This window comes from Lineus longissimus, chromosome 15, assembly GCF_910592395.1.
Source record: "Lineus longissimus chromosome 15, tnLinLong1.2, whole genome shotgun sequence".
Taxonomy (NCBI): domain Eukaryota; kingdom Metazoa; phylum Nemertea; class Pilidiophora; order Heteronemertea; family Lineidae; genus Lineus; species Lineus longissimus.
The window spans coordinates 13,350,249-13,375,106 of NC_088322.1; the positions used below are offsets into that span (position 1 = coordinate 13,350,249).

The following is a 24,858-nucleotide window of genomic DNA, read 5'->3' on the forward strand; positions in this document are numbered from 1 at the left end:
CAAGTGGCGAAAATGCGAACGGGCGCGCCTGTCTGCACAGGACCAAACAAAACTAGTTCAGACTATGTAGATCACATCACTCGGGACACTATGAATGACGTAGGCTCAGAAATATGTGCTACATGTATGTTGAAGCCAGTATGTGTCCATTTCTTAGACCATCTTAAACCAGAAAAGATTCCATCGGTGTGCGATCAGACGGCAGACCAATATTGACTGATCGGGATTGATCTAGATTGGTTTTGTCCTTGTACATGTAAACAGCCCTATTGGGACCATCCCCAGCAGTGTGAATTACTCCTCTTTCACAATGCAGTCATGTCAGTCTCCAAACGATTCATCTGTTCTCCCTGCACAGTTCATACAAGACAGGCCTACATGTACTTGCATGACTTGGCAACCAGTCCAGCAGAGAACACTCCAACAATAAACAGTGCAGGCCGGGCTCAACAGCCGGGCGATGGCAACCAGACTAGGAGACGGAATCTCCAAAATCAAACTTGACCAAAGAGGTAGAGCACTGACAATACCCGGGTGTTTTATGCACACAAAACCAACTGAAGTGCCAATACAAAGACTTTGTCTCCAGACAGAAAATTGAGCACTACAAAAATAGAATACATTCTATGTTTATTCAGATATATTCACACTGTTGAACAGACTGTACAAAATGAATAGCACCATACTTATTTTCGTCAATATTACAAATTGATTAAAAAACATTTGTGACTTAACAGTTTACCTGTACTTCATTAATAAATTAACTAATTTGTTCATTCAAACCATTTTTAAACCTACTAGCAGTACTGTTATCAAACAAGAGCATCAGAAAAATTAAGAATTCTGAATTAACAACCAAAAACAACAATTCTGAAGAAATTTGATGAAAGACACTATTTTAAGTACATGTATATGTATCACCATGAACCAAGACTAGTCTTTACATGTATCTATTCTTGATGTCATAAATACGCATAAATCTATTTACTTTATGGAGGAATAATGCTTTACAAAATGTTTCAAGTGCCAAAGAAACTGCTCCGGGTCTGCCACAAGCGATGACCCGTCCATACCAAGGAAGTCCTCATTCAATAACATGTCTTCCATTACGTCAATAGTCCTGTTGATATCGAATATGAAATGGCTACAGCTGCCTTCATTGACATCGGATGAAAATCCAAAGGTTTGACAGACAGATTTACTTTGAATAAAAGGGCACCCTGAGTTTCGTTGAGATTCTTCAATAGTTTTATTGCTGATATAACATGTATCACATTTTGTTCCAGAAGGTTGACAGACATCATGATCAGCTTCTTTTTGACATGAACTAACCACAGCTGTTGGATCGGAAATATCACATACAGATATGGAGTCTTCTACCACATTTGACATTTTTTCCTTAGCAATGATGCCAGGTTCCTTGGCAATCAAAAAAGATTCCTTAGCAACCAAGTCATTTTCATTAACAACCGTAGAAATGTTAGTAGCAACTTCAGTAGTGTTAATAGAAACAATAGAATGTTCTGCAATGTCTTTGGGAATTTCAATGGCGACTGATTTAGATTCTGAAGCAATTTCAGACGGTTTCTTGTCACCAATATCAGATCTACCACAGCTTGTTTTGTCATTCTCCGCAGCAAGATCTTCTCTCTCCAGATCCATTAATATCTTCATTGTCTCTCTTTCACCATCAGAAATATCACTGCCAGAAAAATCACATTCTGAGTCAGAAAAGTCATGAAGATTTTCGCCAGGATTAATCTGGTCTTCACAATCTGAACAACCTTCACAATAGCTTAGTTCATCGCAACTACTAGATGACTCCTCCAACGTAACATCTCCCTGAGCTGAATCTGGATCATTTCGAAGTCTGAAGTTCCGCAGAATTTTCATGCGATGACAAGCGATACAGTGGATGAAATTGAAGAACTCGCAGTAGTCAATACCGCTTGCTGCCTTGAGTATAACCTGAAACGATGATAATGAGCTATAAACATGTGTAGTCATTGGTGAGGGTTAGTGTTCAGAGTAGGATAGGCAGGTAACCAACAGGTTGCCTGCAGGTCGGACTGGTTCTCACTGATACTAGTCTCTGAGCCAGTTCACCTGACCTGTGAGCCAGTTCCCCTGCTCAGGCCAGCTCAGAAAGGATTATACCAGACCATTGCCAGGCAACGAGTCTAGGAGAAAGAAAACTCTGAAATAAAACCCCATAAAAGTCGCCTGATGTCGGCAAATTCCAGCCCTTGTGGAGTGGCTTAAAACTGGGACCCTAAGCACATATGACATGATGGTTAAACAAACTGACGTTGTGACTAGGACTCAAGCAAGAAAAACTTGAATTACCTGACATTTGTCCGAGAACTCCCCTCCATCTTCGTCCTCGAGGTCCATCATGGGTCGGCAATCCTCAATCTCCTCCTTAACCTTCTCCAAGTTGCTTCTGACGTGATCCCAGCAGACGTCAATGTTACAGCCGTTCATCCAGTTGTGGTTGATTGAAATGGTGTCATCCTAAAGTACGGAATTCCAATTTAAAGATGCCAACAAAATTTGGGGGTTTAAATTCCAGTGGACTGTCCAAGCTATAGGGTTGAATTCTGTGCCCCAACATACTCATTTGCAACAAGCCAATCAGTAGGCTTTATTTCGTGGTTCGTTTTGGTAAAATTCTGCTTTCAGAAATCGGCGAATAGAATTTTGAATGTCCTGGCCAAAACCTATTCCTTTGAGGCTGCACTCAAGCAATACCTACCAGATTGAAGACCTGATGATGCCAGCCACTCGGTACGAACACCATCTCCCCAGCCTCCTGGAAGACTTCAAATCTCTGCTTCAGATCAGCAGCATGAGGGAATCTCCAGGTATCCTCTAGCTCCTTTGATGCTGTGATGTCGTAAGCAAGCTGGCCATACCGGTCAGTCAAGTATTTCTCTTCACCTGAAATATCAATGTCATACATGTAGCTCTATTTCTTCTGCTCCAGTACATGTATGTACCAGGCTCTGAGAACTGTCCCCTAGCCCACCGTCCAAAGGGAACCTGGTATTGCCGCCAACTCAACAGTTTGCATTTTGAGCTCAGCCTAAGGGATCTGCAAGTATGTCGTCATAAATGGTGCTGTTCCAGAAACCAAAGTGATACGTATTGCGAGCCAAAATTTATAAAAGGGTGAAGAGAGAAGACAGATGAAGAATCACATAGAAAGTGAGCTTACCTGGTGGAAAAAATATCCACTTCTTCCTGCCGCAAATATTAGCCGACCAGCTGTAGGACCTCAGAACGTCGGCATGGAAAGGCGTCCACGTTCCTTTCGGTCCCATGTAAACAAATCGGTAATCATCAGCACCCTCTTTGGAGGTGTCCCAGAACTCATTCAGCCAGTCGGATTCAAAATATGATGGGGTGGTGTAGAACTTGTAGTCTGGGAATGCCCTGCAGACAAATACAGTGTTGATTCGACATGCTTTTAATCGGGATCATCTGAATATTACTAAGATACAGTATTTCCTTTTCAAGGATGTCATTCCCGATGAGCAAATTTTCCTTCAATCTTGCACCAGTATTTACTTTGGAAAAGATAGGAATTGAAACAGAAAGCTGCTGTCAAAGTAGATCAGAATGGATCATTGATCAGGTATTCAAAAGTCTAAAAATGGTCAAAGAAACCTTGACAACTCATCAATATTGTAAGGTGGTGATATCTTGTACAACACCAACCTTGATAAGTGCCAATCCTTACAGTACCGCGTGGGCATGTGTTGAGGGTAGCCTTTCTCGATGTACTCCTTCCAGTAATCTACGTAGTCTCCAAACAACATGTCAGACTTGATGTGGGACGAGTATTTCTCTTCATCACAGTTGGCTACTGGGACTGTGGCTTCTCCTGCAAAATATTTTAGAAGAGACGATTAACGTCAGCCTAGTTGAATATGATGACTACCACGGCAATGACTATACACCATTTTACCCATTACTTGCAGTAGGGCCAGTCAATGCCAGTTCTAACTATCAGTATCACTGCCAATGTTCTGTTCGCCAAAATTTAATTATCAATCTCATGGGTAATAATGTTGACCAGACATCACACTAGAAAAATACTAACCAAAACTCCTCTTCAGCAGTTCGAAGTCTGGCTTGCCTTCAGCAGTCACCCATTCCTTTCGACACAGCCAATCTTGGGTCACAGCAGGGCCAAATACGCACGGTTTATTCTGAACAAGGAATCGTGAAAAGAAGTCCCAATAGCTAATTGGTTCAGTGATGTATTCTATTGAATCAGACTTGATTTTTCTTGCTTCCACCAAGTCATCTAAAATGAGAGTCCGACTTCTCGGGTCCACTTCAAGAGTCATGTTGAATTATCATCACCTAAAAAGACAACAGTTTGAGGTATATCTATATGGTTTTAGCCACCACCAAGGGCTAATGACACCACAGCAGCCATGGGCCTGGCAACAACACACATTCTCATTGCATGCATGAATGTACACACAACATAGGGGATAAAACATAAATGGATATAATTTCAAAACTTCTTCATTGAACTACCTGAAAGTTTCCAAGTTTACGCTTCAGATATCCTTCTTACACTGTATGCAAGTTTCGATGTCTTTTTTGCCTTTTTTGCGAAGAAAACAGAGAAAAAATTGATAAAATTTTTCCAAAAATCCCAATCATGGGCGCAACCATTTTAATAGCTACGCACTGACGGAAAGACTTCATTGGCTGTAAGTTAAAAATATTCGAATGACTAAAAACCTATTTGATATACCAGTGGTATGATATAAAGTCACAATAAATATCATTGATCAAAATAACAATAGATAGTTTTTAAACTTCTCGTAAAGCTTAAACAATTTATATTAACTTCTTATCATTGAAGGTCACATGATCACAACATGCCGGACGAACATAAAATATTTGACATTTTGGAATGTGATGCAAGTAAAGGCAATAATCAAAAAATCTGAAACTCATTACATCATTTTGGTGAACGTCCCATTTTATGTGTTCAAGTTATCTGTGTTGTCAGATTTTCTCACCTGACATTGTTTACGCATTTTTGGTGAGTTTATTTCAAAGAAAAAAAGTGATTTGATGGGAAGAGCCCCTCCCTCCTTACCCGAGTTGTGGCCCTGTCCCTGATCAATAGGGGTCAGTAATTGGTTTAATATTGTAAAAGGGTACAGGTGGGCACTAAGATGAGTTGGCCGTGCCCACTCGACTTGTTATCACAGTCAAATGTATTAACTTATTGTACCTGTGCACTGCTACTACTAGTGTATATGCTACCATACTTAGATACTATCATTACGACATTAGTGTCTTAATAGATGGCAATTGCCTCGACCTTCATTTCATTTAGCAATTTAATACAAGCACAGCAACTTTAACAAGTTTAACTTTAAACTAGTTTTCATTATATTTACACTACAGATAATTCCCTAACATACGAAGATGGTTTGTACAAAGTCAAGAAAGAAGAAGAAATCCCTGGCAAAACATCCATCGGAATCGTGTCAGCAATCTTCATCTTTTCTGTTCTTGTCAAAACAGAATGTCATCCGTCATGTTAATCGATCCAAGACCATGTTTATTATGCGAGGACTACCAGGATCTGGAAAATCAACCCTGGTGAGAAAGATCCAGACCAAATATAAAGGAGCGGTCGTATGTTCTGCTGACGATTATTTTTCCAAAGAGGGGGAATATGAATTCAATCAGGATGAGCTGCCAAACGCTCATCAAGATTGTAAGGAGAAGGTCAAAGAGGCATGTGAAGCTGCAGTGCCACTTGTCGTTGTCGACAACACAAATATCCGCCGTTGGGAAATGAACCCGTACTTTGGAATTGCACATCATCAAAATTATGACGTCATATTGGTTGAGCCGGATACGCCGTGGAAGTTTGATCCTGTTGAACTAGCGAAGCGTAATAGCCATGGTGTGACGGAAGAAGTTGTCCGGCAAAAGCTTTCACATTTTGAGACTGTCTTCCCGTTGTATTATGGGTGGTTCCTGAATGAGGTGGACAGTGAGAGACTTTTCAAATTGGGGCAGGATGTCTTCCAACGGTGTATGAATCTGCCAGAATTCAGCAGGATTTTTATGAAGGAGGCAGGAGTTGATCAAGGTTGGTACAAAATATTGAAAGAAAAATGTAATACCTGTCGAATATTATTGCTGTATTCAGCTGTACAGATCATAACTCTAGTTCCTGATAGCATTTTGTCCCTCAATGTTGCTCCCAAACACTTATGCTCTCTTAAACTAACATCAAAATTAGTGCGCTTATATATTTTGCTAACATGTACTTGTCATATTCTTTTATTCCATATGCTTGCAGAGAATCCCACATTTGACAACTTCTTCAAGAGGAAACATTTCAAGACCTCGATTGAGACTCTACACTGCACCACAATGTTCTCCCTCCGAGGGAAAAAAGCAGAGACATTAGACTACATTGCCAAAGAGGCTGTGGAGAAAGCTATGGGTCAGGTTTTTATGTTGTCTGTTATTGGATTCTCCATCAGCCCGAGAGCGTTTGGTGCCAGGCTACGGCTGAATAATACGCAGTTGAAGTTGTGGTTCAGAGACGACAATGAAGAACGACCAGCGAAATCTCCGAAGTCGGCACCGAGTCCTGAGAGGGTTAAAGACAGTGCAGGTGAAGGAGTAAAAGACAGGCGTTCATCGAAAAAATCCAGTCGAAAAAAGAAAGGCAAAAAATCTGATTTGTCTTCCAATGAGTTTAGTAAAGGGGGAGCTTCCTCTGAGCGTAATTCGCAACCAGATACAAGTTCGGTGTCGGGGCAAGATGATGTGAAACATTTGGCTGTACAACCAGACACTGGTATTCAATTCTTTCCCGCATGTTCTGAAAGTGGTGTTCGTTCATGGAGTTCTGTTGTGTCTAGCAGTAAAACTAGAGCAGAAGCTGGTCCATCCAAGCCTAATGGGGGTGGAAGTTCTTCTGGTGTCCCTGGACCAGAAAACAGTGGTGCTCGGACTGCTGGAGCTAGCAAGGCCTCGAGTGCAGTTGTGACCAGTCACTGTATCGAGCCTGACCAGCAACCTGAGCATCAAGGTGATGAAACACATGATAAAAACTTTCTGACTATCCTAGACTATGAATCCGATGAAGATGATGTCACTTTGTTTGGGGCCTTCGATTTTGGAGAACACAGCTCAGATGAAGATTTAGACAATAAAAACAATGAGAGTGAAAGACTCAAAACTGCTGATAATATTTGTAACAACGTAACACCAGCAGTTGTGGATTCTGGACCAAATTCTGGTGCTAATAATTTTGTGTCTTCCAGTAGAGATGTTGTGTCAGTTGAGGTACCAATAGAGCCGAGCTGTGGTAAAAGGACTAGTGGATCTATTGTGCCTATTGTCTTAGATATACCGGCTGATGAAAATACATCTGGGTCAAAAGGTGGTGATAATAAGAAAGATACTGATAGGCCTAGTTGTCTGCCATCCGGTAAACATGGAAGTAAAGTGGAACTGTTCAGAACAGTTGGCCAAGAAGAGGAGAGTGATGACTCTTCAAAATGCAATAAAACAGTGAGTAAAGGTGTTGAGTTGCCAGACAAGATGTCGGCCTTTCTAGAAGTGTGTGAAAATCACGATGAAAAGAATCACTTGGGCAGTGGAGTTGAAATCTGTCGGGGTTGCGATGAGGTATTTGAAAATGTTGATGTTGTGTATAAAGGTGGAAGTATGGTTGGTGATGGTAAAGGCGAGGTAATGGGCGAAGAAAAAAGTGGGGTCGGCCTCGTTGGTGAAGGAGCAAATAATGTAATGCAAGAAGGAAAAAGGTTGGGTGTTGGTGAAAAGAATGCTGAGAGTCCACAGACAGGAAGAAGACATAGAAAGACGTCTCGGGACAAAGTTGACATTGGACTTTCTCGCCAAAAGAGGCCAAGCTTAGAGCTTGCTGAGGCAGACTTGGAACCACTTACGTCGCCTGGAACAGAGCCTGAAATTGGTTCTGAAGCTGAGGCTGTGTTTAACCCAGTTGAAAAATCCTGCAGGGTTCCTGATGTTGGTGGTCCAGGGGAGGCGGAGGAGACCTTGGGAGACGAAAAGAAGATGGAAAAAGATCCTGTTGTTGACACAACGACCTACGTTCCCGTTGCAACTGATCGGAAAGAAGATGAAATCGTGGTGAAGAAGACTTTGATATTTGAGAAGAAGCCGGCTATTGTTCAGGGAGAGCAGATGACTAGTTCCGAGACTGACATTATCACAGGACCAAAGGTTGCTACATTAGGATTCAAGACTGAAAGCGAAGGGTCCCGGAGTAAGAAGAAGAAGAAGAAAAAGAAGAAGAAGAATGGGGAGGAACTTGAAAGTTCTGTTGCCATGGTTGGTGAGGTGGGTTGTGGGGAAAATGGGGAACAGGACCGACCTGTTGAAGAAAAAGTAGAATCTTCACCAGAGCCTGCTGATGATCCTGTCAAGAATGGTGGAGAAGGTACTGCCAAGAAGAAGGAGAACAAGAGGAACAAGAAGAAGGCAAGCATGGAAGGTTTGAAACTCAACACAGAAAAAATGGAAAATGAAGAGAAACTTGAGTGTGATCATGATCAAGTGGCTAAAAAATCTGTTGATTTGGCAGGTGGGGGAAAAGATGACGGTGTTGTGAAAAAGAAGACAAAAGCATCTGTTGGGGATGAACCTTGTTCTCTGAAGGATAAAAAATCTGACACCAACAGGCCTGGTGGGAGAAGAAAGAAGAATATTCAGAGGGAGAGTAGTGTAATAGATGATGAAATATCTGCAATACTGTTTGAGATTGAGAATGTTGGTGCAGACTTAGAGAAAAAAGGGCAGAAGAACAAGAAGGGTGGTAGGAGAGCCATGTCAAAAATATCTGCTGGGAGTACGCCAAGTAGAAAAAGTAAAGGTGTCCAAGAGATGGGAACAAAGAAGAAAACTTGCATTGAAAAAAGTTCTGTTTTGACTAATGATGGTGATGATGGGCAAATACAAAGAAATGTATGCAAATTTGACTCTGAAATTTGTCGTCCAAATGAAGTTGAAGAAAGTGGCATTAGAGAAAGACCTGTCTCGGGAAAAGAGTACGTGGGAAAAAGTGATACTGTTATTGTTGATAGGGAGAAGACATCAGAACTCTATGCACAAGAAACTAACTTGACCGTCCAAACCAAGGAAGCTAGTACTGTTAGTCATCAATATCAGGAGGGGGTTTCGAATGATGGTTGGCAAGTGGTAACAAAGGGTGGCTCTCATAAATCCGTTCCTGTGGCTATAGAGACTTCGTCCTATTTGCCAAATGCATCTGACGGTCCACCTAAACCAAAACTTAAGTTCGAAAATCAAACTTCTGACGTAGAAGGAGCAGAGGGTGCAACTGCCATTGATTTTGACCTTGATTCATCCGAAGAAGTTGACCAATCACAAAAGTTTCGTCCAACGTCTGGTTTTGGGAGCAGAGCGCACATAACAATTGGTTGCGCTGAAAATCTCAGCCCAGTCGAGGCTGGATATGATTTATTTGATATGATAAAATTTGAGGCCAAGGATGGGAGTGACAAGTCAACGTTGTTGATAGATGGAGCAACTGTCAAACATTATGGTGGGGGACATTTTGGTGTTTACTTAGACAAGGTTGTTAGATTTGAAGCTCTTTTTGGTGGGTATTACTGAAAAGGTAATATATTCTATTGATAATAAGTAGATGTAATTCATTCACTCACCTTGCCTTTCAGATTTATAAATGTGTCCTTTGATTATCAATTTGTCATTACTTTTAACTACATTTGTTACAAATAATACACTATGCTATTCAGTATTTGACGGTTTTGTTGTTTCTGTTCTGCGAGTATCCCGAATTGGCTGTGGGATTATCACTGATATCTCCAAGTTCGTTGTGAGACTATCCCTGGTGTCTCCAAGTTGGTTGTGAGACTATCCCTGGTGTCTCCAAGTTGGTTGTGAGACTATCCCTGGTGTCTCCAAGTTGGTTGTGAGACTATCACTGGTGTCTCCAAGTTGGTTGTGAGACTATCACTGGTGTCTTCAAGTTGGTTGTGAGACTATCCCTGGTGTCTCCAAGTTGGTTGTGAGACTATCCCTGGTGTCTCCAAGTTGGTTGTGAGACTATCCCTGGTGTCTCCAAGTTGGTTGTGAGACTATCCCTGGTGACTTCAAGTTGGTTATGAGATCGTCACTGATGTCTCCAAGTAGGTTGTGAGACTATCCCTGGTGTCTCCAAGTTGGTTGTGAGACTATCCCTGGTGACTTCAAGTTGGTTATGAGATCGTCACTGATGTCTCCAAGTTGGTTGTGAGACTATCCCTGGTGTCTCCAAGTTGGTTGTGAGACTATCCCTGGTGTCTCCAAGTTGGTTGTGAGACTATCCCTGGTGTCTCCAAGTTGGTTGTGAGACTATCCCTGGTGTCTCCAAGTTGGTTGTGAGACTATCCCTGGTGTCTCCAAGTTGGTTGTGAGACTATCCCTGGTGTCTCCAAGTTGGTTGTGAGACTATCCCTGGTGTCTCCAAGTTGGTTGTGAGACTATCCCTGGTGTCTCCAAGTTGGTTGTGAGACTATCACTGGTGACTTCAAGTCGGTTACGAGATCGTCACTGATGTCTCCAAGTTGGTTGTTTGGTCACTGATGGCTCCAGGTTGGTTGTGAGATTATCCCCAATGTACGTGTCATAGTTGGTTGTGCTATTATCCATTGGTGTCTCCAAGTTGGTTGTGAGATACTGTCTTATCGCCAAGTTGGTTGTGTCATTATTCCAGATGTCTCCGAGTTGTGGTTGTGAAATATCCCTGGTGTCTTCATGTTGGTTGTGACCTTATTTGTGGTGCCCCTGTGTTGGTTGCGAGATGTCTCCAAGTTGAGACTATCCCTGATGTCGCCATGTTGGTTGTGATAAAATCCTTGGTGTCCCAAATGTGCTAAAGATCTCCAAAGTTGGTTATGAGAATTATCTCTTATGTCTCCCACGTTAAATGTGCGTTTATCCTTCATGTCCCAAAGCTGGTTGTGATTGTCTCTGGTGTCCACGTTCTTTGTAAGATTATTGTTGTAAATATCATCATTATGCGTGTCTTGTTTTTTTGCCAAGGCTCCGCCTTTGAGTACGGAGAGAAGTTTTAAAATAGTGGGCGATTTCGTCTTCATCTGTTCAGAGGCTCTTCAGGAGAGATGGTCATTGTTCCGAGGTTATCGCGACGACGACATCCAAGCCCTCCTGACTCTCGTAGGGTTGTCCCTGTCTCTAGCAGGGTTTGCTTTCACCATCTTGGGGGGGGGGGGGACTATACACATGGGGCAGGGGGTCAAATCGGTGATCTTCAGGTGACTAAATTGCTGAGCTAGGGCACTAGCTACAGGCTGTGGTTGATTCAGCATTGAATTATATTCCTTATACAAATGTGAATAGCTTCATCGCAGGCTATCATATCTAATCGCTTCGGAGAACCCTATCAGGAAAGATGCTGATTGATTTCTGCGTTGCCTTAGGTGTCGACAGTCGCGATTTGGGATGGCTTGATTTACAAATGAAGTTGAATTCTTTAAAAAACGGGGTATATTTTTCTTTACACAAACATGCACCGGACTGGTTCCCTGAGCAGAACATTAACAGCACGGGTAATGACAATACAACGTTTATGTATAAAGCACCAACTATCATACATAATACAAATCAAAATGAAACAGCAGTTACTGTTTAGGTCAAAGTCAATAACAATCGAATACAGTGGTAATGGCAAGACGTAGGGCCCTTAATAAAACTGGCCTTACGAACGTGAAATAATAGTACGTACAATCTCAAGGAGCAAAATCTTGCACACTGTCCCAAATCAGCGAGTCCTCAAAATACACAGCGAGTTCAAATCCTGTTCCACCTAATCCTGAGGAAATCAGGGGTTAATGTTCGCTTCTCCGGCCCTGCACAGGCCGGAGAAGCAAACATTAACCCCCTAGCTTGCAGACCAAACGACTACAGAACTGAAAAAATGCATTTGTAGGCGAAGCTAAATGCCGCAGTCTTTGTTTCACCATTTGCACTACCTCAAGCATACCTTAAATACAAATTGGTGTAAATCACAAATGTGTGTCACTGCCCATATTCTCTAAAGGAAGAGTTTCATTTTCATCGGTCTTTGGTACGTGGGCATCCGTTGCGACCATGTTCTCCGCCGAATTACCCCCAGCCATGTTCGAGTTGTCCAAACACAGAACTGTCTGCGAGGTGCGTTTAGATGGCGTGACGCTTTGCGTCCACTCCGAAGCCTTCGCCTTCTTCATCAAAGTCTTGCGGCGTCGCATGGGTCCTGTTGCCACGTACAAGACCGTGAAAGCCATACACAACTCTAAAATCCTCAGTACGAAATTGTAAGACCACCAAGGCCAAGGGTCGGGCGCTTCTTCAGTGGCTAAACTGTTCGCGCTCATTAAGCCGTAAATATGCGCAAAACCGATTGCAATGAAAAAGAGGACCGCGACTGCCGAGATTTGGACAGTCGGATCGACTTTATGAGTTTTCTCTTTCCCGAGTTGCGATATACTGGCGCAAGACCCACGATGTTCCTTTGGTACTGCTAGGTGCGACGTACTGATGACAACATTTTTCGTTCGTCCGCCAAGCGACCCCCGGGAACCAGACATGGCTTTCAGCAGTCGTCGTTTCATAATTGTGGCGTGTAATAGTCGGAAGAACACGACCAGGAATAAGACACTGAAAACGAATCCCCAGAGAACGAAGAAGATCTCGCAGAGGAACGCAAGCATCCAGGCCTCTAGGAAGAAACCCACGACAATATCAGTAGTGAACTGTAAGACGAAGAAGCCCGTGCTTACTCCGACTAAGTACTTCACTGTAAAGATGCGAGAGTCCATCTTCCGGAACTTCGTCAACCGAAACAGCGCCGTGAAAAGAATATAAAACATCGTCGTTAGGCACGGATATCCGATGTTGATAGCGCTATAGGCAACGACAGGTGGCAGCGTCCCTTTCGCGTTATAAGCGTCCACAAACATGTAAAGGGCCCGGACTAACCCGAAGATAAACAGAAGAACATTCAGCGCCACGAAGTATCCACGGCTTTTCAACTTTGGGATTGTCGCTGTGAGGATAATACTTATAAATGCAAGAATTGCCAAAATGGTGAATGTTGCTCCGATGCCGTATACGTGCAACTCCCAGGCAGTCCCGAGTTGACCTTTCGCCAAGTCCCAATCGGGGACAGGCTCCACGAAGGGTTCATCCCACTTGTCCGTCGGGATTGGCTCGGCAGATGATTCGGCTTCGGGTTCAGGAGACGTCCATTCACTTTCTGGATATATCCTCTTCACTGCGATTGTCGTCGTGATTTCGGCTTGCGGATGTGGAACGGAAGTTGCCCCCTGCTCCGGTACCGGCGTGACTGTCCCGGGTTCTGGTTCGCTGGACATGGTGGTGGATGCTGTTTGCCACTAAGGCTTGCTGAATTCGACAACCTGAAATAATGGAAAGCATTCTTAAGTACAGTATTGAACTTGCGAAGCAGACAACTGAGGTTGTGACAAAACGTGAACCGACCGCGTGACGACAGGTACCGTACCCATTTTGCCTGTCGTCATATTTCTCGTAGCCATTCTCATATTTAATCTTTCTGTATTCCACCACCCCCCCCCCCCCCTGCCCTTCGCCAGGGAAATATTAGTTCGTGCAGAGAGGCAAAAAGAAGAACTTAACCGAGATTCTAACTTGAAGGAGATTTAATATGTTAACTGTAAAGTGCAACTGCAAATACCATACCGATGTTTGCCCGAGTGAATCAACTGATATAGTGATAAGTTCATGATAATTAGAAGACGTGATCGATTGAAAATTGGGTCGGCTGGTATTGTTATCCAACCATTGTAATAGCGTGTACCCCTTAATTGGATAAGCTATGCACTCAGGTTGATATGAACAGCGTAGTACTTGACCTAGAGGACTCCGACATATTGTGTACCCCTTTACCTGCAGCCAATCTAGCATACTTCTTTAAAGGGACAACATGTGCATGACGGATAATGCGGTTTGCTTTTTTTAAACAAAAAAGGCTTCCCGCCAGCAGAACCGTGACCTCTCCAAACTGGATATCTGAAAATTCCTTAACCTGTCGGCCTACAGACATGCAACCGTATAATTCACAAACCATTTCCCAAACTGCCACGCAACACGGCGAAAATCATTGCTAGAGATCAGCATTAAGTGTATATTACTAGTGGCGGCGCATGGTGGCCAGCAGGGGAATCACCCTCTTTGCGAGGTAAATCCTACGCCCTAATTGTCCCTTTGTTCTACATGCTTAGGATTAAGGAGGGTCAGACCACAGCTGGACACCACACTTTTTTTAGAAAAGACACTGCTAGAAACTCGTTAAACTGGCGACGGGGGACACGACTTGGACAAGGGGTGCGGGTGTGAAGGCAAAACTCCCCCAAATCATGCAGCGACAACTCACAAGACAGGGATCCAAGGCCATACCCTTGCTGGCTGGTCACATGGAGACAAATCATGTTTCACGCCCTTTGACAAAACAGACGACGGGTTTATTCGACCTACCTCTCGGAAACGACGCCGCAGCGCTTCCTAGCTTTATTCTCGTCCTAACTGGTGGCTGATCTCTGTGTTTCAAGTCTCATTTAATTCTGGTGACTCCCCATGAAATTTAACTTTATATATCAAACAAACAAAATCGTTGACATCACATAAGATTAAACTCAGCGAAAACTTAACACATCCTCTCTGAGAAATGAACCTCGATCCCCGCATTCCATGTCCTATTCAATGCTCATGAGATATACAAGCAATTAAAGTTCTCTCGAGTGGGATTAAGAGAAGCAGACGTCATGAACCTCGACAGGCCTTATGAAAAAATCAAGCAACTCATGAGTACAAAACATTTAGCTGTGTACATTATCGACTTCTAGGCACGGGGTCTTGTCAATAGTTCCTTGAATTTGAAGTGTTGTCATCCGGAAGGTGATATTTACGTTCCTGATAAAGAAGTACGGGAGTTGTTGTCATTCCAAGATCAGAGCGTAATAACAATTAAAGGCCAACGCCGCTCGGTGAAAATTTGAAAATTTGTAATTGAGTTTAAAAATTCCAAATCGTGTAACGTTAAATACGTACACAGAATATAAATTTCAACAATGCCGTTTTGTAAACAGATAGACAAATGCTTAAATGTCCAAATTTCAACAAAATCGTATGCATGATAACTGCACTTGTACTCCGGCATTTTGTATTTCTTTGATTAACAGTAATTACGAACGGCGTACCACTTTAATGAAGTACCGAACATGCACATTGTGCCATCTGTCTCATGTCTTCGAAAATGTTTGGTCACGGACCTTCTCCACAGGACGCGGTCTTTGTCTCCATCTTAGACGACATGCAGAGACTTATCACGGAAACATCAGGCCAGGTGAAATAAACACGTGTTTCTCGAGGCGCTCACCACGATTTTGGCCTCCGCCCAGAGAAATTCGGATATGATGATATTCCTCTTATGACCTCATTGTCCGACCAATGCATCCATACGACCACAGACTGTTGAAACCACAGACATTCTACAGTACTGACAATTTGGCTATACATGAGCCTACTATTTTTTGTCATGTAAAAACGCCGATTTTGGTATTATGAGCAGACAAAGGTGTAGTGATTTATAAAACAATATGTCTCTATTCAGGCCAAGTCATTAACCAATATGCAGGCTTTATAACCCCATGTGATAAACTGCTTAATAAATCTTGAGGCGCCTCTCCAGCTGAGTGTCCATGAAAGGGATCACAAAATTTACTCCACAAATACCCAGCACAATAAAGATTCTTCTCATTGGGTGTAGGTAGCAGTGTAGGCCTACAGGCCTATGAAAGATCGGACAAAAAGAACAATGTTCAGTCTATGCATTTATTTAATTTTTCACGAAGTTTAAAAATCAGACATCAGAGGGCGGATTGGATGCCAAGCAGCTACTTTATGTGTCATTGCTTTTTGTTTGATGCCCAATTTCTGTAAAAAAGGGGACAAGAACGAATGTCGCGTGTAGACTCTGCCCCGTAACTGGGAAGAGGAGTAACCCACTCGCAACCTTCAGAACCAAAATACGTACACAACGAAACGTATTTTCCAGAGTTGGGACGTCGACTTATCTGTTGAATTAAATCAGCAAGTGTACAATAATGATCGAATTGTGTCAGTAACGAATGAAAGAGGCAACTTTTATTAACAGTTAGCAGGTTTCTTTGTCCCGCTGACTTTAACTTACAGAAATTACAAGGTGGATAACGAAAATGAAATTGCCCCGTGTGGCCACCTCGCGGGGACGTATGGTATCAAGCTATCATCGCATAACATCCGATTCGTTGCTTTCCCTCACTTAATACCATATCTGTTCTGACTCGCACTAAAGTTTATTTCCCTGGGCCATCAGAATTCAATGTACATGTATAAATAGTGTTTTTCATATCGTTCTGGCCAAAGGTACTTTGGAGAACTCAGGAATGTGACAAGATCACTTTGACCAAAAGATAGCCTGGTGGTGTTTCACAATACTAGGGTAGGTCTAGCCAGTCCTCTTTCACGGTGTCAGCTAAAAAGCCGGTCAACTATGACACCGGCTGCCCGGTTGCTGCATTACTATTCGTGATCACACTATGACAGTTTAGTGACATGAGGTCAGCGAAGTACCCCGAAGAAGAAACTTTGGCCAGATCTATCTGAAAATCACTTTAACCTTCTTTTTGATGTAGCCCAGGGATGTAACCTGTGGCTGGACCTTCTTGTGAAGAAGCTGCGAAATATTTTCAGGAAAGAATCAAATCCTTGAAGATGAAAAGGTAACATCATCGTAAAACAAATCTCACTATATTCATGCAGATGTTTATCAAAAGCATGTTTTTAAGAGTTTTTTCTAACCCATTCATGTATAGCATACACTCTTAGAAATAGAAATAAAGGTTTTTGAGCTCTACAAAAACATTTAGAGGCTTTTTTCACACACAAATTGGCCAATTTACAGAAGAATGGTGCGTCATTGCGCGGTCTGTTCACCAGAAGGTCCAGAAATTTTTGCAGCCATCTTCATGACATAAGGTCATAAAGTTTGCAATCAATGTCCCGGGGGCAGAAGCACATCTTCCTGAGGGTAACAGTCCTTGACCCTGCTAGGGTCGAATCCGGCTTGTCCCTCGCACATCTCTTTATACTTTGGGCAGCATATGGGAAAGACACCCTGCTTATTGGTCTGAAGGGCCATGTAACATTTACCGGGCGCGCCGGATTGTGAATCGACACAGCCGCTGTCATGTTGATACGTTTCAGGGCAACTGAAAAAGAAGATGCAGGCCGATCATCTTAAGAGCATTATCACAGTGTTTAATACACGCACACACAGAATTATGGTTTTTGAGATGCTGAAGAACCTTTGGGGTTTTCAGCCTATACACATTCGAGAGAAATATCAACAGGGTACCGGTCTCAGGGTCCCAGCTTCTTTCAGTTGAAGGACGGGTGCGTGCGCAATGCAATCTCATATTTTCGTGACGTCATAAGATATTCATCTGGAATCAAGTCTAACTTACGTTAAGGTAATGTCATGTTTGCCATCTTTTGTGCACAACTTCACCGCACATGGGTCCGCCATCCTCAATTCGTACTTCCGAGAGTAATAACTGTAAGTCATTTTGCTGATGTCACAATCTGCAAAAAGTAAGTTTGGCCATTCAGACTCCTGCGCAACCGCGTTACTATGTCGTTCCATGCCTGCCAACACAAGCCGCCATTTTGGATCCGTTACTCCACGATTCGTGGAGGACATCACAGGTACGTGAAGATACCAGAATCGTAGCGATTGATATGCACAGAATTAATAAATACACACAACCTAAAAAATCTTCACAGACATATACGTTTTTGTATATACACCTCTTCTGAAGTTCTATTGAGTTCTATGTCCAGGTTTTATGCGTATGCGTGTTTTTGGAAAGAAGCCTGACAGTGCACGGAAATGGAGCACATGTGTAGGGGGGTTGGGGGGGGGGGGTTGGGTTGGTCTAAGTTGGAAGTTAAAACCCAGTTGCATAAGTTTCAAAGCCTCGAACGGTCGGGTTGGGAGTAGCTATGTAAATTTCACTAGGGACCAATATAGCGTCAGGGACTAACATCGGTCGCTCACACACGAAGTCACGCCTGGTGGTGAGGAAGCACATTATCCCAATGACCAGCTAATTCCCACGTCCAAGTGTTCCCTTTATGAGCGCACTCACCTCGTGCTGCTGGGGCGACGGCGTCAATCTGTGGCCGCTCCTCACCCAACACGTACACAATCAGAGCAACCAGGACAACGGGCCTAAACATGTTGAACTGAAAAGAGAAGTTACTTGTATATATTGTGTTGAGTAGGCTCATTATGATGAACAAAAGAGACCTATTATAAATTTTCAGAATATGAACGTAAACACCATGTACAACCTTTCGTTAAAGGGAACTGGAACCGCCGAGCGATTTATTCAACTTTTCGACTTTCACCGCCCGAGAAAGTCAAACTTCCAACTTCCTATTCGAGTTCAGATTTGTAGCTCCGCCCCCAGTGCCCGAGCATGCGCAGTTCAATTTGTTATTATTGAGAATCATGTGAGAATCACGTGAGTCATGCGATCTTTCATTCATGAGTTTTCGTAGTAAATTCCATAGTAGTGACGTCACTCAATGATTGACAGCTAGGCGCCATGTTTCATTCATGCCTCGTTCTGATCACTCGATACGCGGGAAATGAAAACGAGGTCATACGAACTGGCTTGGCGGTTTCAGTTCCCTTTAATAGTTGAGCCTTCTCAGAGTGATGCTGCTCTGAGATTAGTCGAATGCATGTACATCTCCGGTGTTGAAGCAATGCTAAATGTTGGGATGTACATGTATATGTATTTATTTTTTTAAATTTCTTCTTGTTCGTTATGAATATTATTCATATCATTCATATTATTAATATTCGCATTGGTAGGGAAGCGATTTAACTGAACAGGTGATGTCAGACGATTCAATGCCTTTATCTACAGAATGAACTTGCTCTGTGTGTTTATTCCTCGTGTTGCTGAAGAAGGCATCTGGAATACTAAGCCTGATCGTCCCGCAGATGGCAGCACGAAGAGATGAGACGCCCCGAATGCATATGGTGGCGTTTCATTTGCCTGGCCGACACATCAATTATTTCCACGTGACGCCTGACAATGCACAGTGATTGGCCGATTCGAAATATTTATAGGGCTTGCACCTAGTGAACGTCTGGTCATTGCTAACAGGCGGTATACATTTACAATAAGGAGTGCAGGTGCAGGCAACGAAGAACATGGATAACGTGCGAGGTATACTAACTGAGACCATTTGAAAAGCTTAGCTCTGATTAAGGCCGGTGTAGAAGTTTAAAATGTCCTAGGATAAAATGTCCGGGAACAAAGGATTCTATTATGCGCTGAGCTATTGACGGTCATTGCCTCTATAGAACCATATGCCATAATCTGTCAGAATACAATAGGCCCGGACACTTTCTCTAGGGGGGACACTTTTTACTTTTACACCGGCCTGTCTACGCATGACACTTTATGAAAAAAAGTTTCGATTCTAGGTTGTATCCCACTGTACACTTTATACAGTTATCAAAGTGTTTTCGCCATATCAAAAGAAGGTATCATTTTTCAACACCTAGTATACGTTTTTTGAAAGGTTATTAGTATGTGTTCGCTCCTGCTTTTTTAAACACCAATTACATTTTATAAAAAGACTCACCTCTCGCTAGCACTTCTTCAAGTAACGGAATCTCACCTCCTACTACGAGCGAGTAATCTCTCCACGGCCTTTAATATTGACATATTAACCGCATATTTAGCTGACATGTCGTCAATCATAATTTGTGGATTAAACAATCGAATCAAATAAAACAGTTCGATTTTACGCGAGTTTACAGACTGTTCAAATACGATATTTTTCAAAACCTATGTACTATCTTATTGGCCAAAGACCAACCATCTGCGAATTAATGTGAATTAATACGACACTCCTCAGTTAGAGCAGTCATTAACGTAAATTGATTTTTGAAAATTAGTCACGCGTCAAGTCAAATGATTTTTTTTAAAACTGCTTCTCTTAAACTTGTTTTTTCTTGTACACAGCCTGGTAGAGCTCTTCAGTGTAGAAATAGGACAAGATTTTACCGTAAATTCCTACACAGAACAATGATTCGTCGAAATTATACCGTGAAATCCAAATTAATCAAAAGAATTAAATTAAGGGCTGTATTGAATTTTAAAAAGCCTAAATAACTCGAAAGAGGTTAGCAGCGGGCCTCGAACCTTCGACCTTCCGTTCACGGGGCGGACACCGTAACCACTAGGCCATCGGGATCAGTATAACTATCCTCATTATTATCAAAGTTTTCTTTTTTCCCTGTTTTTCTGTTTCTTGGGAATGCTCATAAGCCACCTGTTAGCCACGGTGACATCAATAGTCTGTGTGAGCGGTTTTGTGCCATGTCACAGGGCACAGGTGATCATATGTGGGACCGTATGGGAAAAATCCCTTTCCGTTTGTCTTGCTGATTCCATCTGTCACTAAATCCAGATGTCATGATAGAATACCGGGATTGTCGAAATATCGTCGAAGTATTGGGTGATCCCTGTGAGGGCTAACCGCGGCCATTAACTGTGGCGGGTATCCCGAGCTTTGTATTCGACCTAAAAGGGCAGCTTTTTGAACGGTTGATGAATGATGTCAGAAAGGACGTGGTTGCCGAATGAGGGGAATGGAAAAGGCTACAGACCACTCTGCTGGGAAAAGCCAACGGTGTATATCAGGAGCTGGCAGCCACAAAAGCTTGACCATAGGCTTACCTTCTGAACATTCCCTTAAAATGAGGCAATTAATGTTCTCACATGTTTTCTTTTAAATAATTGTAAAGGCTTACCCTAAACTTACTACATGTACCTTGTTCCAGTTAATCAACAAATATCTGCTCAACCACTGTCAGCTAGCTTCTCTTTTTTCATTTTTCATGTCAAAGGCCGGCCATTATCGTGTATGAGGGACTAAAAAAGCTTGACCTTCCCGGCAGGCAGTTTTCTGTATAAGAGAAGCTACTAAATCCATAAGACCATGCTGAGTTCCTGCCTTTTGGGGATATTTTTTTCAAGTTGTTGGGCAAAACTGCCAACATCTTTTACATTCTTTTCAAGTTGTCGGGCAAAACTGCCAACATGCATGTTTTACATGGAACGAAAGAAGAAGCTTACATGTCTTAAGGGTGGGGAAAATGCTAACCTGTCCGACATGACGGTGTCTGCGACAGAAGAGTCCGGTTGGTCCAGATTTTTACATTTTGCGTTTCATTTCTTCTTTAAGATGTCAACCATAACTGTCTATATCGTGTACGAGGGACGGAGGAAAGAGCTAGACTTGCCCGGCAAGACGTTCTCCGCCATAGAAGATGCGGCGAAAGAAAAGTTCAGGCTTGAAGACGTGGCTTTGGTGGCGAAACAGAAAGATGGTACAGAATGTGACCTCTGGGGTGATGCCGACCTTGAGAAGTTTCCCACGACGACTGAAATTATTGTTTATGAGCATCTTGAGGTAACCCTTCCCAATGTCTTTTAATCACATTATCACACCCTGATGTTTGGTGATAGTTCAAGCTGCATGCCTACATTGACCTCTCTCGAAGGAAAATAGTATTTTAAGCGATACTGAAATTTTGTGCCACGCGGGGCAAACTGGTGCGACCATCGAGTCGTATCAGCGACATCAGGCCTGTCCAGTACACAGTCTTGGGATCAGATTTTATGCAAGGCGAGAAGAGCGCTAGCCTGTGGAGAAAGCAGGATCCCAGAACCAGGGCCCAGACCTTTTCTCAGATAAGATATATGCTAGAGGCCTCTGGCTCGCACCTCAACCACAAACAACAAGTTGGCCTAACTAATTTCCCCCCATACTCCACCAACAACAATGTCATGATAGATTCAAACCTGACAATACACAAGCAACGCAGACGACCGTAGACCTAATGGCAATGGGTTGCAGACGGACTGTAGCACCCCACCATGGGCCGGAATTGGTCACCTACCTTATCAGGATGAAACCGAAGAGGCTGATGAACCTTCGTCATCAGGCTTAAATACCTTTTTGAGCTCACGTGACATGTCTGAGCTTATACAATATCGTGGCGTCCCTCGTGGTCGTCTGTAGTGGAGCACGTTTCATGTCCGCTAAACTAAAGGTAGATGGTCGAAACTTGGCGGGATTGCAGCGTTGGCCATGGCAATACGCCGAGACGTGTGTGTCGCGATCGGAATGACCGGCCTACTCTCTGAGGCTCCCTGCGGCCATCTTGGAGTCCAGTCCACTAATAAAGGATACGCCAGTGCTTCAGATCCCAATACCGACACCCAAACTTGGAAATATTTGTTGTCATTTTTTATCATTCTTACTATAAAAGATTTCAATTTTAAGTGTAGACACTTCTTCACCGAAAACAAGTTCGGGCCTGATGTACTCACATCGCATGTAACCAAACGAAAACCATATTCCTTTCATCGGCAACAGGTGAGCACATATGGTACCTGGCCATTTCTTTATAGGGATCATCTGTACACTGTTCCGGCTGGAGTTTTTTGTTTTAGTTTGCAAAAGCAATTTTTTAGGAAAACCTATAGCCTGATTCTACAAAGTGAATTCTAAAGGCCATTATCCTGTGATTTCGTCCATACGTCAATCAAGCCAACCTGTGCCTGTTCCAGACGTAGTTGATTGATTTGCTTTTATTCCACCCTACAAAGTGGAGAGTGATGAGTACAATCAAATGATGCGGCAGGTTACAGAATTACAGGAACGATACATGCTGCGATTAAACATGTGCTTCGTGCAGTAACAACTTGAAGTAGCCTATAACTATACAATAAACAGGTTTCCTCTAATTGAACTAGTTGCTAATGTATCTTGCATAGTTTCATAGACAAAACCGGTTCTTCGAAAACAATGTCATTCTAAGTTCAGCAATAGCATAATGGCTTGAATTTCAGTTGCTTGAACACGCGAAAACGTATCAAATTATACACTTCGCTGTGTAGATTCATACATCACATGATGCTATTCATTATTGTAATCACGTCGGAACCAAATAATTACCAACACCTGATTGGTTGTATCGTGAATGACGTCATCAACTCAACATATCGGAATATCGTAGTTTCATGACAGATAGTGCTTTCTCTGTCTATTCAAACAGGCAAAATTCACTATTCTGTACTCTCAATAACTATTGATAGGACTCAATAGACTAGTGCTCCCCTGGCATTGAAAGATATGTCCATGCACACAACGCAAGTGTGACAGAGGGTTTAAAAATGGGGGGGGGGGGGCAAACAAAACTGGAACAGAGTACAGAGCCTCGTGGCCTGGGCGTGGTGGATTCTGGGAACAACGCGGGCGCAGAAGCCATTTTGTTTGGGATAAATAAAACCTCATGTTGCGGGACCCTCTGCTACAAAATTAAGTTTCTCTCTTCCCTTCTTGCAGGTAAGCGGTACATCTGGCCCAAAAGCGACAGATAAATGTATATAGAACAGACTGATGCCCAGGGTTTTGGGCAGTTTCATTGTTTAAACGATAGTTTAACAGTTGAAGTGGCGGTGACAGTCGTCGTTGGTTGCCGGCCAATCTGTTCGTGGGTTCTATTCTTCCCGCGCTTTAGTTTTGACGCTTAAAGTCAAGGTTTTCTTATCAAGATGCCCACTCTGGGTGGTTGAGGTTGTTGATTTGGACACCCATAACTGGGTGTAGTATGCCCGGCATCGGTCAGATTTCATGTTATTCTAGCCATGTTTTAGTGCCAGAAAGGGCACAGAGCTGTACAAGCCAGAGTGTTGTTTAGGTTATCAGATAATCGTCAGGTGGCAGCAGCTGACGGTCTGAGATGTTACAATGTTTTGAGATGCTGAGTATGTTGTGCAGTATTTCTGTGTGATTCCTTGCAAGTAACTAAGATAAAGTTTAAGACCTGTGCACCAATGCTATATATAGGGGAGAATACTAGTATGTCCGGTTATGTTCATGGTTTTAGATCAGGTTGTGTAGATAAATTCAATTCATATATTTCCAAGCGTTAGATACTGAACATGAGTAAACTTTGCAGAGCCTTTGGCTCCAGTGTAAATGTACACTGTGTTTCAGTATAGGACAATAACACCTAGATTTCTATAGGCTGTTTCGAGTTTGTGTGACAACTGGCAGTTCATGATGGTGTGTTATGGTCAAAGTATTTCCGATCCATTGTCCCTTAAAGGGTCGGCCAGTTTGGGGGTAATTCCCTTCGGCCTGGTACTGTTCTATGTTATTCTGTTATTATAGACCCCACATACAACAAATGTGGGGTCTATATTGAGATTACTAGGAGAAGGTACTAGGCTTCTGCATTCTTCCCAGATTATATTATGGAGGTAGTCCAGCAAAACTGCTATTTCAACTGAAAAACTGTCACCCCTGTCCCATCAAACTAAACTCGATCTAGTGCACCTGGCAAAGATTTTTTCGAAATTCGGATAATTTTGATGACTTTGAAGCGTTTTTATGCGCCGATTTTCTGATTTGCTTTCAAATCTCCGGCACGATTCTGTCAATCACAGGTATATTAGCATAAGCTCCGCCCCGTAATGGTGACGTCATATCCTCATGCATCATGGCGGCGGTATCTCTTTGCCGAAGTGGCGAGCTGTCGAGTATTTTGAGCAAAGAACGACGGTTGACATGATTGAATGAAGGAATAAAATAAAGGAATAGCCT

The 24,858-nt window shown here is 42.8% G+C and overlaps 4 protein-coding genes across 5 annotated transcripts; 1 reads left to right on the forward strand and 3 right to left on the reverse strand.

Annotated features, from left to right (window-relative positions):
- Positions 1-634: 634 nt before the first annotated feature.
- LOC135499620 (2-oxoglutarate and iron-dependent oxygenase JMJD4-like) lies at positions 635-4,691 on the reverse strand. Its single transcript, XM_064790495.1, has 7 exons — positions 4,552-4,691; positions 4,106-4,371; positions 3,721-3,886; positions 3,218-3,435; positions 2,756-2,940; positions 2,347-2,514; positions 635-1,968 (listed from the first exon to the last, which is right to left on the reverse strand). Exons 2-7 carry the CDS (start codon positions 4,353-4,355, stop codon positions 985-987), a joined length of 1,971 nt encoding a protein of 656 aa, XP_064646565.1. The 5' UTR covers positions 4,356-4,371; positions 4,552-4,691; the 3' UTR covers positions 635-984.
- Positions 4,692-4,931: 240 nt separating this feature from the next.
- LOC135499823 (uncharacterized) lies at positions 4,932-9,829 on the forward strand. Its single transcript, XM_064790786.1, has 3 exons — positions 4,932-5,068; positions 5,440-6,136; positions 6,350-9,829. The coding sequence occupies exons 2-3, from the start codon at positions 5,461-5,463 to the stop codon at positions 9,682-9,684; spliced, it is 4,011 nt and encodes a 1,336-aa protein (XP_064646856.1). The 5' UTR covers positions 4,932-5,068; positions 5,440-5,460; the 3' UTR covers positions 9,685-9,829.
- A 1,733-nt stretch (positions 9,830-11,562) lies between these two features.
- On the reverse strand, positions 11,563-15,410 carry LOC135499593 (uncharacterized). 2 transcript variants are annotated; one of them, XM_064790458.1, is made up of 2 exons: positions 14,590-15,410; positions 11,563-13,493 (listed from the first exon to the last, which is right to left on the reverse strand). In XM_064790458.1, the coding sequence occupies exon 2, from the start codon at positions 13,446-13,448 to the stop codon at positions 12,099-12,101; it is 1,350 nt and encodes a 449-aa protein (XP_064646528.1). In that variant the 5' UTR covers positions 13,449-13,493; positions 14,590-15,410; the 3' UTR covers positions 11,563-12,098. The 2 variants fall into 2 exon arrangements, with proteins under 2 accessions (XP_064646528.1, XP_064646529.1); XM_064790459.1 differs by lacking the exon at positions 14,590-15,410 and adding an exon at positions 13,732-13,789.
- A 521-nt stretch (positions 15,411-15,931) lies between these two features.
- Positions 15,932-22,176, reverse strand: LOC135499606 (uncharacterized). Its single transcript, XM_064790477.1, has 4 exons — positions 22,145-22,176; positions 18,303-18,399; positions 17,619-17,736; positions 15,932-17,363 (listed from the first exon to the last, which is right to left on the reverse strand). The coding sequence occupies exons 2-4, from the start codon at positions 18,391-18,393 to the stop codon at positions 17,147-17,149; spliced, it is 426 nt and encodes a 141-aa protein (XP_064646547.1). The 5' UTR covers positions 18,394-18,399; positions 22,145-22,176; the 3' UTR covers positions 15,932-17,146.
- Positions 22,177-24,858: the final 2,682 nt, after the last annotated feature.